Source organism: Neoarius graeffei, chromosome 14 (genome assembly GCF_027579695.1).
Source record: "Neoarius graeffei isolate fNeoGra1 chromosome 14, fNeoGra1.pri, whole genome shotgun sequence".
In the NCBI taxonomy this organism is placed as follows: domain Eukaryota; kingdom Metazoa; phylum Chordata; class Actinopteri; order Siluriformes; family Ariidae; genus Neoarius; species Neoarius graeffei.
In genome coordinates, this window is record NC_083582.1 from 15,785,701 (window position 1) to 15,810,106 (window position 24,406).

Below are 24,406 nucleotides of genomic sequence, written 5' to 3' on the forward strand. Positions count from 1 at the left end.
TTAAAAACTTGGAGTACCAGAATAGTAGTGGCAACTCTTAAAGGCTTGGAATACCAGAATACTGGTATCAAATCTTAAAGACTAAGGAATACCAGAAGGGTTGTGGCACCTCTTAAAGACTAAGGAACACCAGAATAGTTGTTGGACATTTTAAAAAGTTGGAGTACCAGAGCAGTAGTGGCACCTCTTAAAAGCTTGGAATACCAGAATAGTAGTAGCACTTCTTAAAGACTTGGAATACCAGAATAGGTGTAGTAGATCTTAAAGACTTGGGATACCAGAAGAGTATTGGCACCTTTTAAAAAATTCAAATACCAGGAAAATAGTGGCAAATCTTAAAGGTTTTGAATACCAGAATAGTAGTGTCACCTCTTAAAGACTAAGGAATACCAGAAGAGTAGTGGCACCTCTTAAAGACTTAGGAACACCAGAACAGTAGTTGGACAATTTAAAAACTTGGAGTACCAGAATAGTAGTGGCAACTCTTAAAGGCTTAGAATACCAGAATAGTAGTGGCACCTTTTAAAGCCTTGGAATACCAGAACAGTCATGGCAACTCTTAAAAACCTGGAATACCAGAAGATTAGTGGTACCTTTTAAAGTCTTGGGATACCAGAATAGTAGTGGCACCTCTGAAAGCCTTGGAATACCAGAATAGTAGTGGCAAATCTTAAAGCCTTGGAGTACCAGAATAGTAGTGGCACCTCTTAAAGACTAAGGAATACCAGAAGAGTAGTGGTACCTCTTAAAGACTAAGGAACACCAGAATAGTAATTGGACATTTTAAAAACTTGGAGTACCAGAATAGTAGTGGCAACTCTTAAAGGCTTGGAATACCAGAATACTGGTATCAAATCTTAAAGACTAAGGAATACCAGAAGGGTTGTGGCACCTCTTAAAGACTAAGGAACACCAGAATAGTTGTTGGACATTTTAAAAAGTTGGAGTACCAGAGCAGTAGTGGCACCTCTTAAAAGCTTGGAATACCAGAATAGTAGTAGCACTTCTTAAAGACTTGGAATACCAGAATAGGTGTAGTAGATCTTAAAGACTTGGGATACCAGAAGAGTATTGGCACCTTTTAAAAAATTCAAATACCAGGAAAATAGTGGCAAATCTTAAAGGTTTTGAATACCAGAATAGTAGTGTCACCTCTTAAAGACTAAGGAATACCAGAAGAATAGTGGCACCTCTTAAAGACTTAGGAACACCAGAACAGTAGTTGGACAATTTAAAAACTTGGAGTACCAGAATAGTAGTGGCAACTCTTAAAGGCTTAGAATACCAGAATAGTAGTGGCACCTTTTAAAGCCTTGGAATACCAGAACAGTCATGGCAACTCTTAAAAACCTGGAATACCAGAAGATTAGTGGTACCTTTTAAAGTCTTGGGATACCAGAATAGTAGTGGCACCTCTTAAAGCCTTGGAATACGAGAATAGTAGTGGCAAATCTTAAAGCCTTGGAGTACCAGAATAGTAGTGGCACCTCTTAAAGACTAAGGAATACCAGAATAGTAGTCGCAATTCTTAAAATCTTGGAATACCAGGGTAGTAGTGGCAATTCTTAAAGACTTGGAATACCAGATTAATAGTGTCCCTTCTGCTGAGGCAACATGAAAGAACACTTTGAATATATCAAATTTGATTGACAAAGAATTTAAGGAAACAAAAAAAACAGACATTGCCAAGAAAAGAGGGTCCTTGTTTCAGTCCTTAGTTCTGGTGACTCTTTCTCATGTTCTCTTCATGCTTATGGTGGGTTAACAATGAGATTTCCTTTAGTCCCCCCTCTGAATTGCCCTGCAATGTCCTGGTCTCCCATCAAGAATGTATTCCCATCTTATACCTTCCTGGGATAGACTCTGGCACCAGCATGGCCCTGACCAAGATAAAGCGCTTACTGAAGATGAATGAATAACACTGCAGATAGTACATTGTCCACAAACAAATTTCTGTCCATTGTCTTTTAATGCTCATATTTATTTTTTTCCAAAGATATGCTTGCTTGCAAACTTTTTTTGCATATTTGTGATTTTCAAGAACAGACTACTTGTCATAATTTCGAACTGAGAACTGACTTGCCTCGAATATGAGATACGGCATCAATTTTGTTGGAAATAAGGATTATTTTAAAATAAGCAAGTGTGTATTTTATACAATGGTGTATTAGGGCCATAGTAAGTTAAAAAAATAAAAAATAAATAAATACAGTAAATAAACCCACAGAGGTGGGGGAGGGGGTAATATTCTGAGAACAAAAACTCAGAATTTATGATATTAAAGTTGTAAATTTACAAGAAAAATCTTGGATGTTCTCTGAGATTATAAAGTCATAAATTCACAAGAAAAACTCCAGAAATTCCAAGGTTAAAATATCACAAATGTACAAGAAAAAACTTGGAAAAATAGTTGTTGTTGTTTTTTTGTCAAGCCGATCACTTCACTGTGCAAAGTTGTATCAATATCACCACACTACAGATGCCACAGCTGAGCTGAGAGTTATAGGAAATGCTGTCTTTCCCCCTCGATTGTGCAATATAAAAAATAAATTTTAAAATTTTCACCTGCATTTCCCAGAACACACTGCAACTGGGAATTCAGGAAGCATGAGAGTTTTTTCTCATAAATTTGTGACTTTTTAATCTTATTTTTCATAAATATATGACTTTATTCTTGGAATTTTAGTTTTATTTTCTCAGAACATTGTCCTCTGCCTCAGCTCCTTTTTTTTCTTTTATTTTTTAAATAACCTACAATGGCCCCAATACTCCATCACACTTTTATTCCTGTGTAAATAATAATAATAATAATAATAATAAACCATATAATCTTCTTATTCAGACTGTTGGTTTATTTCAGCAGAAATTCAGAGGCCAAAGAAGGTCAGATGAGACCTTAAATGCAGTGCTGAGCTAGCTCACTCTCTGAGTGGCCTCTTCTCTTTTTTTGTTTCACACCCTTATCACACGGCATCTTTGAGGAGCAGTTTTTATTTACAGGCTTTTGAAAACATCATATGATCTTGTAAATACACTGAATGAATCTTTTATGTTTAATTCACATCAACCCTGTGAAAGTTCATACAATGCTGCCACTCCATTTTTGTCTTACAACAGACTTTATTATTATTACTATTATTATTTACCTGGGGGAAAAATTGTGATTGTTTTAAACTAAAAATAAATGCTTAAAATCATATCAGCCATGATGAGGATGTTGAGGATGAGCTGAAACAGATTCTAGTATTATTTACATTTTTTAAATATTTAAAAATAATATCATAGAACATGATGATTAGCTGGTGCTTTGACGGATGCTTGAGAAGTCCATATGTCTAACATTGCTTTCGTTCTTTGCAGGTGAGACCTTCTCAGAGAACTTCAGCCACACGGAGAGATGTATGCCATGCACAGACTGCACCGGGCTGTTACGCATGGAGACACCATGCACAGATGCCAATGATGCCACCTGCGTATGTGACTATGGCTACTTCATGTCGCCACTAACGGGGCAGTGCCAGGCATGCACGGCATGTCCAGTGGGAAGTGGCATGCTGAGACGCTGTGCTCCTGAGCAGGACACCATATGTGAGGTGTGCACAGATGACACATACTCAGACCAGGAGAGTGAGCTCAACCTGTGCCTGCCATGCACTATCTGCGAGGACACGGAGGAGCTCCAGCACTGCACTGCCATCAGCGACACCATGTGCCAAGGTACAAAAAGCACCTCTGTAGTATGTGGGGTAGAAATGGTGCACTCTGATTTTGTCAAGACAAGAATTCCTGTTACCACTTCAAAGTACAGTGTTTTAACCATTTGCAAATGATTAAAATTTTTTTCATAAACAACTTTTTTTTATCTGTTACATTACACTCACCGGCCACTTAAACAGGAACTTGTTCTTGATTCTAAGATTCCTGTTCTTGGCTGGCGAGAGTGGAACCCAATGTGGTCTTCTGCTGTTGCATGCTGAGATGCTTTTCTGCTCACCATGGTTGTAAAAAGTGATTTATATGAGTTACTGTATCCTTACTTGCAGTTCAAACCAATCTGGCCATTTTCCTCTGACCTCTCTTATCAACAAGGTGTTTGTTTCCACCCACAGAACTGTCACTCACTCAATGTTTTTTGTTTTTCCATACCATTCTGTGTAAACTCTAGAGACTGTTGTGTGTGAAACCCCAGGAGATCAGCAGTTTCTGAAACACTCAAACCAGTCCATCTGGCACCAACAACCATGCCACAGTGAAAGTCACAGAGATCAAATTTTTTCCCATTCTGATGTTTGAAGAAAACATTAACTGAAGCTCTTGAATTGTATCTGCATGATTTTATACATTGTGCTGCTGTCAAGGGATTGGCTGAGTAGATAACTGCATACAACAGCAGGTGGATGGGTATACTTAATAAAGTGGCCAGTGAGTGTATTTGAATGAATGAATGAATGAACCCTTTATTATCACTAGTCACAAGTACCAGTGAAATTGACCATCAACCTGTCCTTACATACACGACAGGACAGGAAGACAGGGATGAAAAGAAAAAATACAGAGTAACATGAGGGGGGAGGAGAAAAAAGCAACCCCCACACTTTGCTCCTGTGAGGAGTACAGTGTGGGAACATTAAAAAAAAACACCTCAGCACATAAGCACAAAATAACACAAGTACACTTTACATGAAAACTCGGGACTTGGGGGGGAGGGGGTGATCAGGGGGGTAAGGGGGGGGAGAGGGGAGGGGAGGAGGTAGAGGTAACCCGGCGCAAGCAAGCAGCCATCCGCTCATGCAGCCATGATGGCACTGGTCATGAACCCGCTTGTCACATTGGGGGTGAAGCAGCAACCGCGGAAAGAGAGGGGAGGAATATGAGAGAGTCTAACAGCAGTGACCTCCGGGGGAAATTGTTTTCCCAGCAACGGCCTTGGCCAAGGCCAGTGCTGTCTGAGGGAGCCGAAAGCAGATAAGATTGGGCTTGTTTGGTCTTGGGTCAAGCAGATGCATTCCTTTACATGACTACTCTGATTGTCCATTCTAGTCTCTCGAATCCATTTTCCTCTGCAAAGCCGAGAGCTTCTCCATGATGTTATCCATGTTGCAGTTCAAGTTCTAATAGCCACAGTCTGAGTGCCGACAGCTCTGCCCACCGCTTCAATCATGTCGGGCAGTTTTATGGGGCTTTGAACAGCTGTCACCGTTTTCTGATTTCCTCAATAAACCAAGGCAATGCCTAATCCAATCAGCAAAAGTCCTGTAATCATGGTTCCGAATAGGTAGATGTCTTCAATGTCCTCCACAGAAAGAACCGCCAGGCATACGACCCACCACCGCTCCCACGCATCCATCGTGTAGCCAGCTGCGAACATTTCAGCAGGACAGGCTGGTTCCCCCGAACCCAGGCTTCTCATCGACAAGATTGTGTCAATTGCGTGAAGAGACCAGTTTATCAATTCCATGGTTTTTAGTTTGGAGAGCAGTGCGGAGAGAGTCTCTCAAAAGTATAGACACTAGACAGACGAGACAGCAGAAGCAGGAAAGATAAGGGAAGGGAGAGGCAGAGAATGCGACTGCCTTCCGCGAGAGCACAGAGAAGAAAGAAACTTAATTTTGCACTTAATGTTTGCAAAATAACATAGTTCCTATTACAGATTATAGCAAATACAAACAGTGGTTCCCTCACCAGCCTCTCCATTTTCTCTCTCTTGAAGTTAAGTAAGAAAAGCAAAAGGAAACCAGGAAAGCAAAAGTCACAGGTGAAAAACAGGTAATAAAAACAGATGATAGGCGATAAAAAGGAACCTCAAAACAGGTGAGAAACTAGCAGAGGGAAGGACATTTCTCACAGCATTCGGTCAATCATAAATAAATAAAAAAAAATAAATAAAAAAATCTCATAAACCCATCAACAAATATGTCACTGTAGCCAACTGACTAGCATTCTGAAGAGCAAGAGGTCACAGGTTAACCTTGACTGTAACCTTTAACCCCCTTGCCTCACCCACTTGTTCTTTATGTGTTGATTTAAAGCTGATGGGATAAAACTGTTATTTTCTCTTTTTCACATCCACTGTGGAGTCATATCCTTTTTTTTTGGCAAACTGGACACTAAAAGACAAATAGTCCATGCCACATAGGCTAAATTACCTGAGAGTATTGGCAACCTAGCTAACAAATACTTCAAAACCATATCAGATATTAACGAGCAGGCACTTTCATTTTGCTTCAAGTTTTTCCTCCAATGCCGTTTTAACATTCAAAGAAATACAGTAAAAATAAACATTTCTCTAGCTACCTGACTGTTTAACCACATTTTCACTATTTTTTCTCTTAGCTGCTGAAAGAAGTTTCATTTTACATTTCTTCTCTTTGTAAAATGTCTTTTAGACCCACTGCATATATTTTTATGAGGTAAAAACAACTTTGTTAGCAAAGCTACACAGTTACATAGATAGTAGTCTAGCTACAGCTAGATAGTTTTCTGTGGTAAATATCATACATTTGTTTAGTGTACAAAACAAAACAGTTGAACGTTTTAGCGGAGTCCATGACAATAACAATGACATCTGCCACCACAAATACAAGCCTTTTCTCGTAACATAGGCAATACTAGCAAAGAATGCTTGTAAAAGTACACAAGCATACTAGCACTAGATGAAAGATATGCTAAGCTACTAACATTCTAAGGGATGAAATCTAATTTCACCAGGCTTTTAATGACCTCTTAGAAATGGCTAAAATGCTAAGAGTGGTGTAGTATTAAAGAAAACTGGATGCTAGTGTCAGGGGGAAAAAAAGCTAACAATTCCACCTCCTATTGAAAACAATGAGATATACAGTATTTACCACAGCATATTAGCATAGCTTGCAGGCTAGTAATTAGCATTCTAAGGTGTGTCACTGTTTGTCTTTATACAACCCTGATTCCAAAAAAGTTGGGACAAAGTACAAATTGTAAATAAAAACGGAATGCAATAATTTACAAATCTCAAAAACTAATATTGTATTCACAATAGAACATAGACAACATATCAAATGTCGAAAGTGAGGCATTTTCAAATTTCATGCCAAATATTGGCTCATTTGAAATTTCATGACAGCAACACATCTCAAAAAAGTTGGGACAGGGGCAATAAGAGGCTGGAAAAGTTAAAGGTACAAAAAAGGAACAGCTGGAGGACCAAATTGCAACTCATTAGGTCAACTGGCAATAGGTCATTAACATGACTGGGTATAAAAAGAGCATCTTGGAGTGGCAGCAGCTCTCAGAAGTAAAGATGGGAAGAGGATCACCAATCCCCCTAATTCTGCGCCGACAAATAGTGGAGCAATATCAGAAAGGAGTTCAACAGTGTAAAATTGCAAAGAGTTTGAACATATCATCATCTACAGTGCATAATATCATCAAAAGATTCAGAGAATCTGGAAGAATCTCTGTGCGTAAGGGTCAAGGCCGGAAAACCATACTGGGTGCCCGTGATCTTCGGGCCCTTAGACGGCACTGCATCACATAAAGGCATGCTTCTGTATTGGAAATCACAAAATGGGCTCAGGAATATTTCCAGAGAACATTATCTGTGAACACAATTCACCGTGCCATCCGCCGTTGCCAGCTAAAACTCTATAGTTCAAAGAAGCAGCCGTATCTAAACACGATCCAGAAGTGCAGACGTCTTCTCTGGGCCAAGGCTCATTTAAAATGGACTGTGGCAAAGTGGAAAACTGTTCTGTGGTCAGACAAATCAAAATTTGAAGTTCTTTATGGAAATCAGGGACGCCATGTCATTCGGACTAAAGAGGAGAAGGACGACCCACGTTGTTATCAGCCCTCAGTTCAGAAGCCTGCATCTCTGATGGTGTGGGGTTGCATTAGTGCGTGTGGCATGGGCAGCTTACACATCTGGAAAGACACCATGAATGCTGAAAGGTATATCCAGGTTCTAGAGCAACATATGCTCCCATCCAGACGACATCTCTTTCAGGGAAGACCTTGCATTTTCCAACATGACAATGCCAAACCACATACTGCATCAATTACAGCATCATGGCTGCATAGAAGAAGGGTCCGGGTACTGAACTGGCCAGCCTGCAGTCCAGATCTTTCACCCATAGAAAACATTTGGCGCATCATAAAACGGAAGATACGACAAAAAAGACCTAAGACAGTTGAGCAACTAGAATCCTACATTAGACAAGAATGGGTTAACATTCCTATCCCTAAACTTGAGCAACTTGTCTCCTCAGTCCCCAGACGTTTACAGACTGTTGTAAAGAGAAAAGGGGATGTCTCACAGTGGTAAACATGGCTTTGTCCCAACTTTTTTGAGATGTGTTGTTGTCATGAAATTTAAAATCACCTAATTTTTCTTTTTAAATGATACATTTTCTCAGTTTAAACATTTGATATGTCATCTATGTTCTATTCTGAATAAAATATGGAATTTTGAAACTTCCACATCATTGCATTCCGTTTTTATTTACAATTTGTACTTTGTCCCAACTTTTTTGGAATTGGGGTTGTAGAAAACTTTTTAACCTTGTTATTTTTCCTGATATGTGTTAATTCTAAGCTGCATATTTAGATGTTTTACCCATCTCAGAGAGCACTAAATCTGCCAAGTCAGTATGCTAGATACACAACATATGCTAGATAGATGGGTGGCATGGTGGTGTAGTGGTTAGCACAGTCGCCTCACAGCAAGAAGGTTCTGGGTTTGAACCCAGCAGCTGGCAAGGGCCTTTCTGTGCGGAGTTTGCATGTTCTCCCCATGTCTGTGTGGGTTTCCTCCGGGTGCTCTGATTTCCCCCAAAGACATGCAGTTAGGTTAATATGGGACAGCCTTGGGCTGAGGTGCCCTTGAGTGAGGCACCTAATTCCTGACTGCTCCCTGGGCGCTGTTAGCATGGCTGCCCACAGCTCTGGGTATGTGTGTGTGCTCATTGCTCGCGTGTGTGTTCACTGCTTCAGATGGGTTAAATGCAGAGAGGAAATTTCACAAGTGTGTGATGAATAAAAGTTGTACTTTCTTTCTTCTTTCTTTCTTTTCTTAGATGTTACAGAGATAAATGTCACGCTTGCACATGTGCAAATACAGATCGGTTAATGACATCCCTCACATCAAGTAATAACTTGTTCGACTTAGTGACTTTGCGCTGCGCCTGTTCTATATTATTAGTGTCAGTTTGGCTAATATCCTGTCTAGGGATGAGTCATTTCCTGTAAGTGTGGAGACAAATTTATTATCTCATCATCTGCAAGCAACAGACACGCTAACTGTGTGTGTTTGTGTGTGCGCGCGCTTCAATACCTATCATACTGTACCACAGCAATTACTTATTAAAGAATGACACATGGTATGGTGTAAAAATTCGTACGAAATGCCAAAATTTATTTTTGATATTAACACTAATAGAAAGGGGGTTTAGAGGTTTAGATGTTTAGCTTCAAGTGGACCTTTTACTCTCGTCTCAGTCCAGGAGGTGAAAGGTTGCACGAGGCTGCTGTAGGCAAGGGGTTAATGAATAGAGTGGACGGTTTGCATTTGCACTGATTATATCTATAAACATGACATTAAGAGCTCAGCTGATGAAAGGCTTCAAGCTAACGAGCTAGAGGTTCAGCATCAGGACAGGTCCTTATCTCCTTACTGCCAAAGGATTTCATTCAAAACAATCAGGAATTTTGAAAAGTGTGGTATCAATGTTCTGATTGGGATAAAGGAGAAATCCAGCAGTGCAGAAGCAAGTGAGGAAAGCCAATTTTCAGAAATGATTTTGATCTCATCTGGTTTGAATGTGTTCTCGAGGATTGCTGTAATGAGTATGGGGGAGGGGACCACACAGGAAGCCATTTGGGTTAGCAGAGGAGGTTGTGTGAAAGTGGTGTGTAATCTCATTAATAAACTGATCAGTTTCAGAGTGTCTACAATATGAGTGTGTGATGAATGACTGAGAGGAAGAGAAGAGTCCCAGGAAAGATGGGTTCAATCAATTATACTTATTTTACCATAACAGTGTATGGTTCAGCCTCATTGCTATGTCGCTAAATCTACTTAGTGATGTTGATACAATGGCAGAGAGATGGACAGAGGTCAAAAACGAAGGATCGGACAGTAAGAGCAAAAAACAGAGAGACAAACAGGATTCACTCACAAGTGCACTTCGTTTTCTTCCCCATTTCCTCCCCAGTTTGGTCACTTGCGACTCTCACCCACCATCCAGCTCAATCACTGCTACCAACCAAGGACAGTGAACCTGAACATATGTTTTCTCCAAGAACCGTGAATCCAGCCAAGTGCACTGCTATACGTACACCCAGCATAACACACCTGCTGTCAGCCCTCTTCTGCATGCATGACCTCAAAGACTCCTACAATTGGTTTTGAGAGAGTATCCCATCTTGCTATCATTAGGAATCCAACTCACCACCTGGGAGCCCCTCAAAAATGACAGAAAATGGGAAGACTTTCAGGGTTACACAAGTGCAGAGGTCCAGCGGTCCTGACCGGTGCAATTGGTGGTCTGTCCAATCGTGGGTGATTAAGAAAGGAAGTGATTTAACAGTATAAAATGAATCAATGGACCACCACAAGAAGAACTATTCTGAGCACTATCAGAGCTCCCACACCAAACAGAGCACCTAATGACCAATCAGAATCTAGAACTCAACAGTGCTCTGGTATAAACTGAGAGAACCCATCTAAGGTATTACTTCAGGGAAGAAGCAGGAAGTGTCGCTTAAGTGGAAGCCCAAGGAAATTGTGTGGGTCTGAGCTTGAAAGCTCCTGACTCAGAGGTTCGAAACAAAACCATTATGAAAGATCTAGCTGATTGAGTGGCTGTGTGTGCCTCTTGAATTCCAGTTTCTCTCTGTCATACGATTATCACTTGGAGTGTGTGTGAGAACACATTGTATGCCGACCCTCTACAGCAGGGCATTGATAGAGTTATCACGGCTGTGACTGACCTTTCACCTTAGCCCATTGCCTAATACAGTGTGTGGCTTTGTGCCTGGAGAGATGCTGCATTAATGCGTTTCTCTATCTCTCTTTGCTGTCCTCTCTCTCACCCCAGCATCCTTCCATCACTCTTCATGTTCTCGGTGTCTTTCTCGCCACACTCCTACACAGTGAAGTCCATCCAGTTCGTGTTGCGGTGCCTGCTGCTTGCTGGTTTTTACCCTCATCACATTCCCAGAGTTTTTACATATTTTTCGCAGCCACAAAGGTCCAAGAGGTGAAAGCCCAAGCACGTGGCTTAGCCCATGACATTTCCCCCCACCCCATCTCATAAATTTGCCAACGATGACCCCGAGAACTGGGGACGCCAGTAAATTTTACCAGAACAGAATTCCCAGTGCAAAATGTGACATTCCTTATGAGGAGTGCTTGTTTGTGTCTTTTGTGGTGGTGTTTGTGAATCACTTGTTCTCTTATCTTTCCATCTAATCTGTCAGAGTGCTACGACTTCAGTTATGGCAAAAAGTTGCCCTTGCATGACATCCCTTCTGCTTCTAGGAGGACGGCATCTATGATTGGACTGTGCTTTGCTTTATGTTGTTGTTGTCAATGTTCCTTGGACTTGATCATGGCCTTCATGTGTCAAACTCAAGGCTTGTGGACCAAACACAAAAAAAAAATACTGAAATGTCTTATAGTACGCTACAACTCAACATCTTCACATTATCTATAAATGTTTCAACTCTACAATGCCATTTGTTATAGTGATAGGTATTTTTTAAAAATATGTTATGGAATACACAGACCAGTCGACTAATATCTTCACCAACAGCGAGTCCAACCGTTGTTGCTGTGAATTTGTTCCTGATTGGCTGCTCCAGACAGGGTTCTATCTGTCAAGATGAAGATCTACAAGCTGTGTTTTGAGAAACCCTCATTAAGTCATGCTCCAATAAGGAACATCTTACTCATAATTTGTGAAGGTTGCCTTACTCTGGGATCTCTTCCATTTTGTGTCCAACTGCAACTCCACAAAAATATCTCGATCTACTCCTGTGATAGATTTTTAGTCTTTGTAGGTTTTCATACTGTGAAAAATGTGGTTATGTTTTATTGTATCCTGTGTTTTACTTAACATTATCACTTTCGAACAGATTCACTACAGATCAGAGCTCCGTATAAACACACACATCTTTGTCCACTTGGCCAAACATTCAGTTTTCATTATTTTTTTTAACTAAACCACAAGGTCATTTTACTAATCAGACCAAACTGGGTGAATCTATAAACATCTTTGAAAACTCTTCCTTTTCTCAACAAGCTGCCAGAGAAGCTGAAATACAGGATCTGTTTCAGAGGATCAGAAGATCCACATTGATCCACAGTTTAAAAAAAGACCACTAGAGTTGGACTTTTTTTTTTCATATATCTTATCCAAGCACTTGGTTGGATCTACATCACTTTGTTTGCTTTTGGTACACAGATTGCAAGTTGACACACCTTATCTACATCACATCTCTGTCTGAGTCTTCATTTAGGCATTATTGAGTTATTTTCAAGCTTCCTTCCTGTTCATGACTGTTTTTAAATATTTACCAAATGTGGACCAATTATTTAAAAAATAGTTCAACCTAAAACCTATTGGTTTATTAAGGATCCCTTGTACAGTATATACCGTATACTTATACAGTACTGTGCAAAAGTCTTAGGTACATGTAAAGAAATGCTGTAGTGGCTTAAAAATATCATCTCATCTCATTCATCTCATTATCTCTAGCCGCTTTATCCTGTTCTACAGGGTCACAGGCAAGCTGGAGCCTATCCCAGCTGACTATGGGCGAAAGCGGGGTACACCCTGGACAAGTCACCAGGTCATCATAGGGCTGACACATAGACAGAGACAACCATTCACACTCACACCTACGGTCAATTTAGAGTCACCTGTTAACCTAACCTGCATGTCTTTGGACTGTGGGGGAAACCGGAGCACCCGGAGGAAACCCACGCAAACACGGGAAGAACATGCAAACTCCGCACAGAAAGGCCCTCACCAGCCACGGGGCTCGAACCCAGACCTTCTTGCTGTGAGGCGACAGCGCTAACCACTACACCACCATGCCACCCGCACAGTACTATATATATGTATAATCTTTTGCTCTGTACAAAGTGTGACACTGGCCTGAATTACAGATTTCCACTATGCATTAGGACTCTGGTCATATTTCAGAAATCAGACATCCCTGAATTGGCTCCATTTGGAACATTCGACTTTCAAAGTTCATTCAACAGTCAACATTTCAAAAGAACATTCGATATTCAGCGTTCAAAGATATGCAGGTTAGGTTAACATGGGGCAGCCTTTGGCTGAGGTGCCCTTGAGTGAGGTACCTAACCCCTAACTGCTCCCCGGGCACTGTAGCATGGCTGTCCACTGCTCTAGGTATGTGTGTGTGCTCATTGCTCATGTGTGTGTACGTGTGTGTTCACTGCTTCAGATGGGTTAAATGCAGAGAGGAATTTCACAAGTGTACGTGTGATGAATAAGTTGTTCTTCTTCTTCCTCTCATTCTTCTTCTTCTTCTTCTTCTTCTTCCAAAGCTTGCAAAGAAATTGAGACGAACTGTGTGCTTGTTTCACACTTTTATTTGTGATATATTTATGTACAATCAAAGCCGAAGGATTGCACATAGTACGAGAAAGAGGAGGAGGAGGAGTGAAATGAAAGGCGAGACAGATGCACTCTTGAGATAAAGATGGAGAAGAGGAAGGGAAAAGAGCGAAAGAGCAAATGCAGGGAAGCAAATGCAGTCGATAGAAGAGATGAAGTTTCTCTTCTGCCTTATCCGGTTTCACAGCCTGACCACTGGGAACATTTCTGTTGTAGAGAACCCGGCTAGACACGCACGCACCTGGACTAGTTTTCAGTCCTGGCTGGCATGACAAGGCTTGTTCTGATGGTAGATATGTAGTTAGTGCTCTATAAACAAAATAACACGTAATGAGAGTCATGACAAATCATTTACTGCATCATCACACTTTTACACTGAGACTTTCACATCTGCATTAACATGGTAGTGTTAGTAACTTTTTCTTTTTTCCACAGCGACTTACGAGAGTAGAAGAAACTGTTTATCCCAGACATGCTTCGTCTTGAGTAGGGCATATACCAATACTAATCCTGGTATCAGTCAAACATCACATGTGAGAGCACTGCGTGCACTGAGATGCACTTTTTGCTGGCAATATTTAGCTATATTGAGCTAAATAAACTAAAACATACATTGTGCATTGCCATATCAATATCAACATGTCAAATTTTATTAATTTGTTCGAATAATATTCCAGATTCCACAATATTTACAGTGATAGTGGGCAGAGTTTCACATATTCCCCACTTACTCTGTACAATGACAATAAATTTTGATTCTGATTCTTTTGTGGTCTCAGATTTCCTCCTACCTCCCGAAAACATGCTGGTTGATGGATTAGCAAAGTTAAATTGCCCTTAGGTGTGAAAGTCAGGATCACTGTGAAGTGCTTAGTGAAGATGAACGAATAATATTTACATGATCAAACTGAAACAACCTGCTACAGATTGCAGGCATTAATGGTTATATGTAACGCTTTTTAATGCTACGTTCAGGTTAGCAAGTGACAAGTCGGATGTGCTGCCTGTTGTTTGTCTCTTGTGGGCGTGGCCTGGCCAGTGTTTTTTAGCTCCACTGTTGCATGCTTGGCTTTGCACTAGCTGTGCTCTAGGAATTATGGGAATTAGTAACTGGGACATTCCACCGAATGGGTGCCATTTGCTTGTTGTACCACTCCCAAATTAAACTTAATTTGTTATATCTTTTCAACACTGATTATAATAACACACATATTTAACTATTCAAAATGTGTACTGGTCAGCCTCAGGCTACATTACAAGGTTTGGAAGTCAAAGATGGCTGCATTTTTTTCAGTCCTGTTACCAAAACTCTGAAAGTAACAGGACTGAATTTTTAGCCTAGGATTAGCTAATACATGGAATTAATCCACATGGCGTCATCACTAATAGCATGACCACACTTAGCACATTCTAGTGATTTACTAAAAATCTGTATTTTTAAAATAAACAAATATCATCTAAGAAATAATTTAAGTAACAGGACAGTATGTTGACATTGACCTTATCAGTCAAAGTTAAAAAATCATCAAATATACAGAAAAGTAAATGAGAGAACTAACTTTTGGTCTTCCCATGGCCTTCAGAAGACACAACTGATGTAACTTCCTGTTGAGCATGTGATTTATGGAATGTTCCAAATTTGTCAGATGGGGTAATATGTTTGGGTAACAGGACTGAGTGAAAACCCAGGGACATGACTAAAATGTGTATTTTAACGAAGACATTGTGGATTTCTTATGAAAAAATATATTTAAACCATGGATAGGATATGGAGTCACACAACAGTGCAAAAGAAATACTGTTTCTGAAGGATTTTAATCATAATATTTCATAGTTAAGTATAAAGTTAGAGTGCGGGGACAGGTAACACATGCTATTTTTCAGTGTTTTAGGTAGTTTTCATTAATCCTTACAATTATATATCTTAAATTTGAAATCAGATCAATGTGCAAGACATTCTGCGTAATAAGGAAATGTATTTTAAAGTACATTTTTATGTGCATTTATACATATAATTTTCTAGGGATGGAAATGGCACCGATTCGGTGGAATGGCTCAACTCTGAACAGCACAGAACACATATCCTACTCAATCATGCTGGCCTTCAGAATGGAACATAATGCATATCATGGCTTGTTATTACAAATAAAATTGAAATTATTTGAATTTACCGATGGCACAAAACCCCTGTTAATTGATATTTAGATAACACTCATAAGCTAAGCCAATAGAGTGTAACCTAATCTCTTTAAAACCTCTCTGAAGTGGCTGAGCCCATCTGCCTCCATTTAGACTGTAATTACTGTATCTAATGAGGAAACATCCAACCCACCCACACAGACTCACTCTCTCTCTCTCTCTCTCTCTCTCTCTCGTCTTTTTTTTCTAAAAAAAAAGGTGTCTGATGGATAAAATAATGGCAAAATGATCATGTGTTGTGGTGTAAAAACATGAAGGAGAAGTGAGCAAGGAAGGAGGAGGAGACCCAAGAAAAGGACCGAAGGGGAGCAGGACGAGAGAGACGGGAGTCTGGTCTTTATTGATGGAGACCACTTGAGCAGTGCATAAGAGAGATGGGAAGATAGAGAGTGAGACAGAAAGAAAGGGAGAGATTGAAGATGAGATAAATAGAGAGAGAGAGAGAGAGAGAGAGAGAGAGAGCAAAGAAAAGACTGAGAGTGTTTTGTATACCACAAAGAGGATCTCTGTCCATGCTGGTGTCTGATGTCCTGTCTCTGGGGAGAGAGACTTTGTGTGTGTGTGTGTGTGTGTGTGTGTGTGTGTGTGTTGAAATGATGTATGTATGGCACTGGGAAAAAGGAGCAGGGAGTGGTTGTAAGACAAAAAAAAATAGATGATACAAAAAAGACCTGAACGTAATGTTCATAACAGATAAAAACCATGTGTTTTCTGCAAGGAGATTTATCTTTTTTTTTTTTTTTACCATTTATGGAAGGAGTATCCAGTTCAAGAGATTTCTAATAGTGTGTAAGTTTAGCTTTTTTTTTCCAACACATGAAAGTCTTCACAACATGGCATCTTGAGCCAGTTAACACAGATATACCTCCTAGAAAGTTCCACGTCCATCACTTTGTGGACCCTTTTTCTCTTACCCCACCCTCTCACACCCACCCCAAGGCACCCATTCTCCACCCCCATGCCCAGAATATCAGATGCTCCTCAATATGTGTGTCCATCTGTCCCTGCAGCCGAGCATCCTGTAGCTCGAGGCTCATTATAGCACAAGCCTGCTTTAGCGTGCATTAGCCTCAACTCAGAACAAGAGTGCGTTTATTATGGCTTCCGATTGAATCATGTCTAATCTCATCTCCTGCTCCATCTCTCACTTACTCCCAACTTTCCACTGCAGACTAAATAAAAGCAGCCGCCACAGCAATAATAAGTTGTTTTGTCCTTGCTTTGTTTTTCCTTCTGATGTTACTCACAATAAAAATACCATCAAATTCAATAACATTTCTTCCTGGCATTAAAGACAACAGAACAAAAAATGTGATTTAAGTTGAAACTTGTTTTCTATGTTTTCCAATTTCTAATCTTACAGATTGGCACTCACTTTTGATATGCTAAACATAGCAATATGCCAGCCTTACATACTGGGACATATTCTGATGCTAACCTTGTATATATGCTCCTATTACAGCTTGACACATTTTCTTTATGCACCTTTTCTTATTCCCTCCTGGCTAGGAATATTGGCTGTGCTCTGTAGATTGGAGGGGTTACTCTCTCACCTGTCAATCGCAGTGACACTCGCCATTTGAGAGTGTTTGTAAACTTGTGTATGCAGAAGACGGTGGATAGTGAGTCTTTCCTCTGAGTGTGTTATGCAGAGGAGGCATGTGCAGTGGGTTGCTGTCATACGATAGCTGGTAATTGAGGATTGGCAAGTGAACATATTGGGGAGAAAATATGGAAAAACAAAATGTAAAATGAGAATGATATTATGACATCAATTTTGTACACTTTTTTTTTTTTAGTTTTGACTCAAAGTTTGACTGTACAGTACAAGTCAAAAGTTTGGACACACCTTCTAATTCAAAGGTTTTTATTTATTGTTATTAATGAAAAGTCACTTCATGTCTTAAAGGAACAGTCCACCGTATTTCCATAATGAAATATGCTCTTATCTGAATTGAGACGAGCTGCTCCGTACCTGTCCAAGCTTTGCGTGACCTCCCAGTCAGTCAGATGCAGTCAGACGCACTGTCACTCCTGTTAGCAATGTAGCTAGGCTCAGTATGGCCAATGGTATTTTTTGGGGCTGTAGTTAGATGCGACCAAACTCTTCCGCATTTTTCCTGTTTACATAGGTTTATATGACCAGTGATATGAAACAAGTTCAGTTACACAAATTGAAACATAGCGATTTTCTATGCTATGGAAAGTCCGCACTATAATGACAGGCGTACTAACACCTTCTGCGCGCTTCGGCAGCGCATTGATATCTGAGCTCCGTATCAATGCGCTGCCGAAGCGCGCAGAAGGTGTTAGTACGCCTGTCATTATAGTGCGGACTTTCCATAGCATAGAAAATCGCTACGTTTCAATTTGCGTAACTGAACTTGTTTCATATCACTGGTCATATAAACCTATGTAAACAGGAAAAACGCGGAAGAGTTTGGTCGCATCTAACTACAGCCCCAAAAAATACCATTGGCCATACTGAGCCTAGCTACATTGCTAACAGGAGTGACAGCACGTCTGACTGCGTCTGACTGACTGGGAGGTCGCGCAAAGCTCGGACAGGTAGGGAGCAGCTCGTCTCAATTCAGATAAGAGCATATTTCATTATGGAAATACGGTGGACTGTTCCTTTAAAGTAATGATGGATGTCATTTCTCTTAACTTAGGTGAGTGGTTCTTGACATAATATGGATTACTACAGTTGTGGAATAGGCCTATTTACTGTATTTGTATTATTTACTGTTTATATACTGTATATTCATTGGATTTTGAGAAACAGCATTTTTATTTTTTGCAAATTCAATAAATAAAAACTTTATGCAAAACATCCAACAAAATCATTTCCGCTTAGAATGTAAACAAATTGGTGAAATGACAGTAGCAATTTGTGAAAAATGCAAAAATAATAATTCTTGAAAAATAAAAAAGATACATTCTTTGTATTTGTATTATTTACTGTGATATATACACATCCATCCATCCATCCATCTATCCATCCATTATCTGTAACCGCTTATCCTGTTCTACAGGGTTGCAGGCAAGCTGGAGCCTATCCCAGCTGACTATATATATATATATATATATATATATATATATATATATATATATATATATATATTATTTATTTTTATCCACATTCACTGGATATGAGGAATCGCACCCTGTGACTGGCTACTCTACTAGTAGGCTATCATCTCATATTCTGTGAGTAGAGGAAAAACAAAATGTTGGTGCGTGTTGTTGAACCAACTGAGGACAAAATAAAAACTCTACTCAAAAACAAAACCCCCAAAAATACAAAAAAGGGAACAAAATATGGAAGAAAAGTATTTCATGGTAAGAATGTATCTTTTTTATTTGTCAATAATTATTATTATAGCATTTTTCACAAATTGCTGTCATTTTGCTGGTTTGTTTACATTCTAAGCGGAAATGATTTTGTTGAACGTTTTGCATAAAGTTTTTAGCGAATTTGCAAAAAATAAAAATAAAAATGCTCTGTTTCTCAAAATCCAATAAATGTGGATAGAATAAAACAGCTATTCCACTCAATCTCGTCATACATGGCTTGTAGCCAACTCTGTGCTACATGCCTCGTCAGCTACAGTATCAGCTTATGTACGACTCAATTTCGTGGAATAACTGCTAAATATATAATTTATTTAAAATGAAAAAGAAAGAGTACTCTCTGGTACAGTGAGTGCAGTTTTATAAGGAAATGAGCTATAGAAGAAACCTTTATTTGTCACATGCACACTCAAGCATAGTGAAATTCATCCTGTGCATTTAACCCATCTGAAGCAGTGAACACATGCATGCACACACACACAAGTGAGCAATGAGCACACACACATACCCAGAGCAGTGGACAGCCATGCTACAGTGCCCGGGGAGCAGTTGGAGGTTAGGTGCCTTGCTCAAGGGCACTTCAACCTATGGCCACCCCATGTTAACCTAACTGCATGTTTTGGAACTGTGGGGGAAACCGGAGCACCCAGAGGAAACCCACGCAGACACAGGGAGAACAGGCAAACTCCACACAGAAAGGCCCCTGTCAGCAGCTGGGCTCAAACCCAGAACCTTCTTGCTGTAAGGTGACAGTGCTAACCACTACACCACCATGCTGCCCCAAATAGAAATCTATATCAAAGTTTGTATGAAAAAAGGGTACCTAAAACTTTTGCACAGTACTGTATATATCAAGATATATATTTTATTCATATATGTTTTACTTCTTCCAGTAGATGTGAATAATTCAAGCACACTGCAGTCATCTCTGGAGCCTTCAGAGCCTCCATTTGTCTTCAGCAACATTCCAACAGATTGGCTCACAGAATCCACAGAGAGCATGCCGACTGTTGGACCCGAACCCAAGAAACTGGGCCTGGGTGATAATCTCATTCCCCTGTATGCTTCCATTGTACCTGCTGTGCTGCTTGGTCTTGTAGCCTTCATCATTATCAAAAGGTGAGCAGAAACATCTCCCCCTCCCCCCACATGCAGGCACATCCCCCCCCCACACGCACTCGGTCACATTTCACTTCCCATTCCCCCACACCTGGTCACGTTTCACTTCCCACCCTCCAACCAAGATCATCAACCAGGATTTTGACATAATACGTTGAGAGAGAGTGAGAGAGAGAGAGAGAGAAAATGAATGTCAGAGGAAACAAGCTCACACAATATTTATGTTTTTAAACTACAACTTCGTTATCAGTGTGTTTAGGAATCCCAGCTGCCATTTCAGGATTCATCCTTCAGCTACTGCATTAATATTAAATGAGCATTTTCTCCTTTTCTCCAAGCTCAGTGCTAACAGCTTGTCAAGTGGATATAAAGGAAATGGGATTTGTGTACAGTTAAGAGCGTTTCTAAGTGTTGGATTTCGAATTGCGGACACGTAAAATATTTAAATGCACGGCTCAAGGCCTTTGACCTGCTTAAAGGAGCAGGAACTCTGGTGTATAATACATTAACATGCATCGATCCTCTAAGGAAGGCCAAGGGATGTAAAGTAACCAGTGCCTGCTATAAAAAAAAAAAATCCTGGAGGTATTTTAACAAATAGTTTCTGAACATCACTCTAGTTTATTTTTTGTTCAATATTTTTTCACCTGTATATTCAGAATGTTATGGCTCTATGTGTTAATATGATCAAGTGGATAATTTAGAAAACACCAAAATGGTGTTAGGATTAAACAAAGGGGAGTTGCGCTGGAATCTTCCTGTCCTGCATGTAAGGTACAATCTAATAGCTATAACAGGATGGCCGGGATTATTATGTCCGGTTTCTATTTATGAGAATTCAGAACGATTCTGTCAGATTTACTTACTGCACACTTTTTAAACGAGTATGGCATAAAGAACGCAAAATATGATCAGGCTGACCAACTCTCAGGGTGGATACAACAGAAGGGATTCGATTTATTTAAATACAGAAAAGCAGGAAGTTTCTGGAAACACCTTCTCAAACCTTCCTGCCCATGTAATGTTAAACAGACACAGCGAGGTAGAGCTTAAAAGTCTGTCTTGTTCAGAATATTTCATATCATGCATTCATTTGCACATTTTAAACAATATTTTTACAATGCAAATTTGCAATGTTTTAGCATCATGTTCATATTTTGAGATATAACATAACAAACTATATATGTTATATATGTTTTAGAATTTGAAAGTCTATGTTACAAATACTGATTTGGGCAAAGAGACATTTGTGTTAAACACACACACACACACACACACACACACACACATCCCTCTTAGCATCAGCAAAAAAAAAACAATTAATTTAAAAAATGACTAAAGGGAATTAAAAACAGAAAACAAACAAATAAATAATAAATATGTAAACAAATAAGTATATAAGTAATGAATATGTAAATTGTTAAATTTATGCAAATCAGTTTCAGTAATTAGTTTGTAAATAAGTAAACAATTAAGGAATGAATATGTACATATGGAAATTATGAAGTAAGGAATATGTGCATATGGAACTGTTTAATAATGATTATGTAAATAAGTAAGGGAGTAAATAAATAAGTAAATAATAATAAGCAAGTAGGCAGATAAATAACCAGAGGTGGGAAAAGTACTGAAAAATTGTAATTAAGTAAAGGTATCTTCACTTTGGGCGGCACGGTGGTGTAGTGGTTAGCGCTGTCGCCTCACAGCAAGAAGGTCCTGGGTTCGAGCCCCGGGGCTGGCGAGGGCCTTTCTGTGTGGAGTTTGCATGTTCTCCCCGTGTCCGCGTGGGTTTCCTCCGGGTGCTCCGGTTTCCCCCACAGTCCAAAGACATGCAGGTTAGGTTAACTGGTGACTCTAAATTGACCGTAGGTGTGAATGTGAGTGTGAATGGTTGTCTGTGTCTATGTGTCAGCCCTGTGATGACCTGGCGACTTGTCCAGGGTGTACCCCGCCTTTCGCCCGTAGTCAGCTGGGATAGGCTCCAGCTTGCCTGCGACCCTGTAGAAGGATAAAGCGGCTAGAGATAATGAGATGAGATGAGATCTTCACTTTGCTTAAATTCTGTAAAAGTACACATCTAAAAATCTACTCGAGTAAAAGTAAAAAAGTACTCAATTTAAAATGTACTTTGAGTAAAAGTTACTTAGTTACTTTCAGTTATTTGATGTAAAAAAAGAAAGGACAAGTCATAAATCAAATTGTTTTTAATGAACTATTAGTCCACATAATAACCTTTCAGGCAGTATAAAGCTTTGTTTGGACTACCCCATAAAACATTTTCAAGTCCAAGTGGCATAACTTGTAAATTATATCATCCATTTTTTTCTTTACTGACAAACGCCAGCTATTAAAGCCACTAAAGTAGACTTACTAAATGACACATATGAAACGTAAACCAACCAAACTCAAAGTGTCCAGGATTCTCACAATTTAAAGACAGCTAAGCGATTCCTTAGTAACACTGTGCTCTTCCTTAGATAGAAAATATAATTGACAAATTAACTGCATAATGTGTACAACCTGTCGAGAGGTAATGTGCAAACTATTTTGAGACCACCCCATAAAATATTTTTAAGTAAAGTGCCAAATTCTGAATTGTATGGTCCAACTCAAACACCACAATAAAAAAAGAAAAGAAAACCAAAATCAAGCAAAGTATCCAAGACAGTGAAAATGTTGAGCAATTCCTTATTAACAAACTGTGCTCTCTTTTTCTTTGTATAGCAAACATAAATTATATCAATTGTCTTAAATGAAAAATGAACACACTGACTGCTGATAAAAGAAATGAAAAAAAATGCCCTGCCCACTGAATACTAAAACATTAAACCGAAAAGCTCTTGTTGAGTTTCAGCAGGAGCTGATTCTCAAAGTTTGTTGCACTAATCTGTGTTCTCTTTGCGGTAAACAATAAACCAGCCGAGCTGAAAAAGTGCTCACAGGCAGCTGAGGCCGGAAGGCCTGTGTTGAGTTTCAGGGAAAGTTTTTTTTATTTTTGGAAAGGAGTTAAGAAGGTCCATGATCTCTGAAACAGTAGCCCTAACTCCCCTCTCCCCTTCTGGTCTTCATGGAGGCGAAGAAATCCAGAGCACCCTTTTATCATTTTAACATCACATTTAGGCCCTGTCCACATGGCAATGGATTCAGGTGAATCCGATACAATTGTTTATCGTTTCGGCCTGGCGTCCACACAGCACCGGCGTTTTGGGTGCCCCAAAACGCAATCTTTTGAGAACGGGTTCCAGAGTGGAAAGATCTGGCAACGTTGCTGTTGCGAAGTCGTCTGGATGAGTAGAACGGATTTGTTGACGATGACGTCACAACCACATGACTGTGAGTGCTTCACGCCGGGTAGAAGTGTAACGAACTCGATGTGAGTTGTCAACAAATCCTATAACTTGGTTCATGAAGTGCGCTTACAAAAATATTTTCACTGTGAATATTTATTGTGTAATGGTGCAAAGTGAGAGAGAGAGAGAGAGAGAGAGAGAGAGAATAGCCCTTAGGGCAGAGTCAATCCCGCCAGCAAAAATAGGGAAAAAAAGGAGCGATCTCACCTCTTCAGATGTTGGTTTAAGTCCTACAATACATTCCTCAAAAAGGGCGTAGAAGAACAAATTAATCCATCAATGTGTAGCATTCAATTTATTCCGGACCATTAAAGACGCCGCCTTCCGCGTAGAATCATACGTCATCCTCGCCGCCATATTGGATGGGTCAAAGTGAATAAAGATGCCTCATTCATGTGCTGCGTTTAACTGTACCAACAGGTTTACCGTCCAAACGAGATCACATGGGATTACCTTTCACAGGTGAGACTGGAAAAATACTTTTCATTGTATTTGGTCATTATAACGTAATTTTACGAACAGATTTTTCTGACTTTGTGGCTAATATGAAGTTTCGCGCATAATAGTTTATGCGCATGCGTCCTTACTTCTTCTATTGTTCTGGTGTCTCCGAAGGGACCGTCTTACAGCGCCCCTAGAGGTGTGGCATGTGTATTGCATCGTTTTCAGCAAGCATTGCGTTGCCATATGGACCTGATATTTTACTGATCGTTGCCCATGTGGATGCGATATTTTTTAAAATAACATCTCGTTGCCGTT

General features: G+C 39.8%; 1 protein-coding gene across 1 annotated transcript in view; it reads left to right on the forward strand.

The window, feature by feature from the left end:
* The window catches only part of ngfrb (nerve growth factor receptor b), a 219,135-nt gene that overhangs the window by 191,184 nt on the left and 3,545 nt on the right, over window positions 1–24,406 (forward strand). Inside the window, exons 3-4 of the mRNA XM_060939350.1 lie at window positions 3,361–3,717; window positions 20,075–20,297. Coding sequence (XP_060795333.1) covers window positions 3,361–3,717; window positions 20,075–20,297 — 580 coding nt within the window. The remainder of the gene's footprint in view (window positions 1–3,360; window positions 3,718–20,074; window positions 20,298–24,406) is intronic.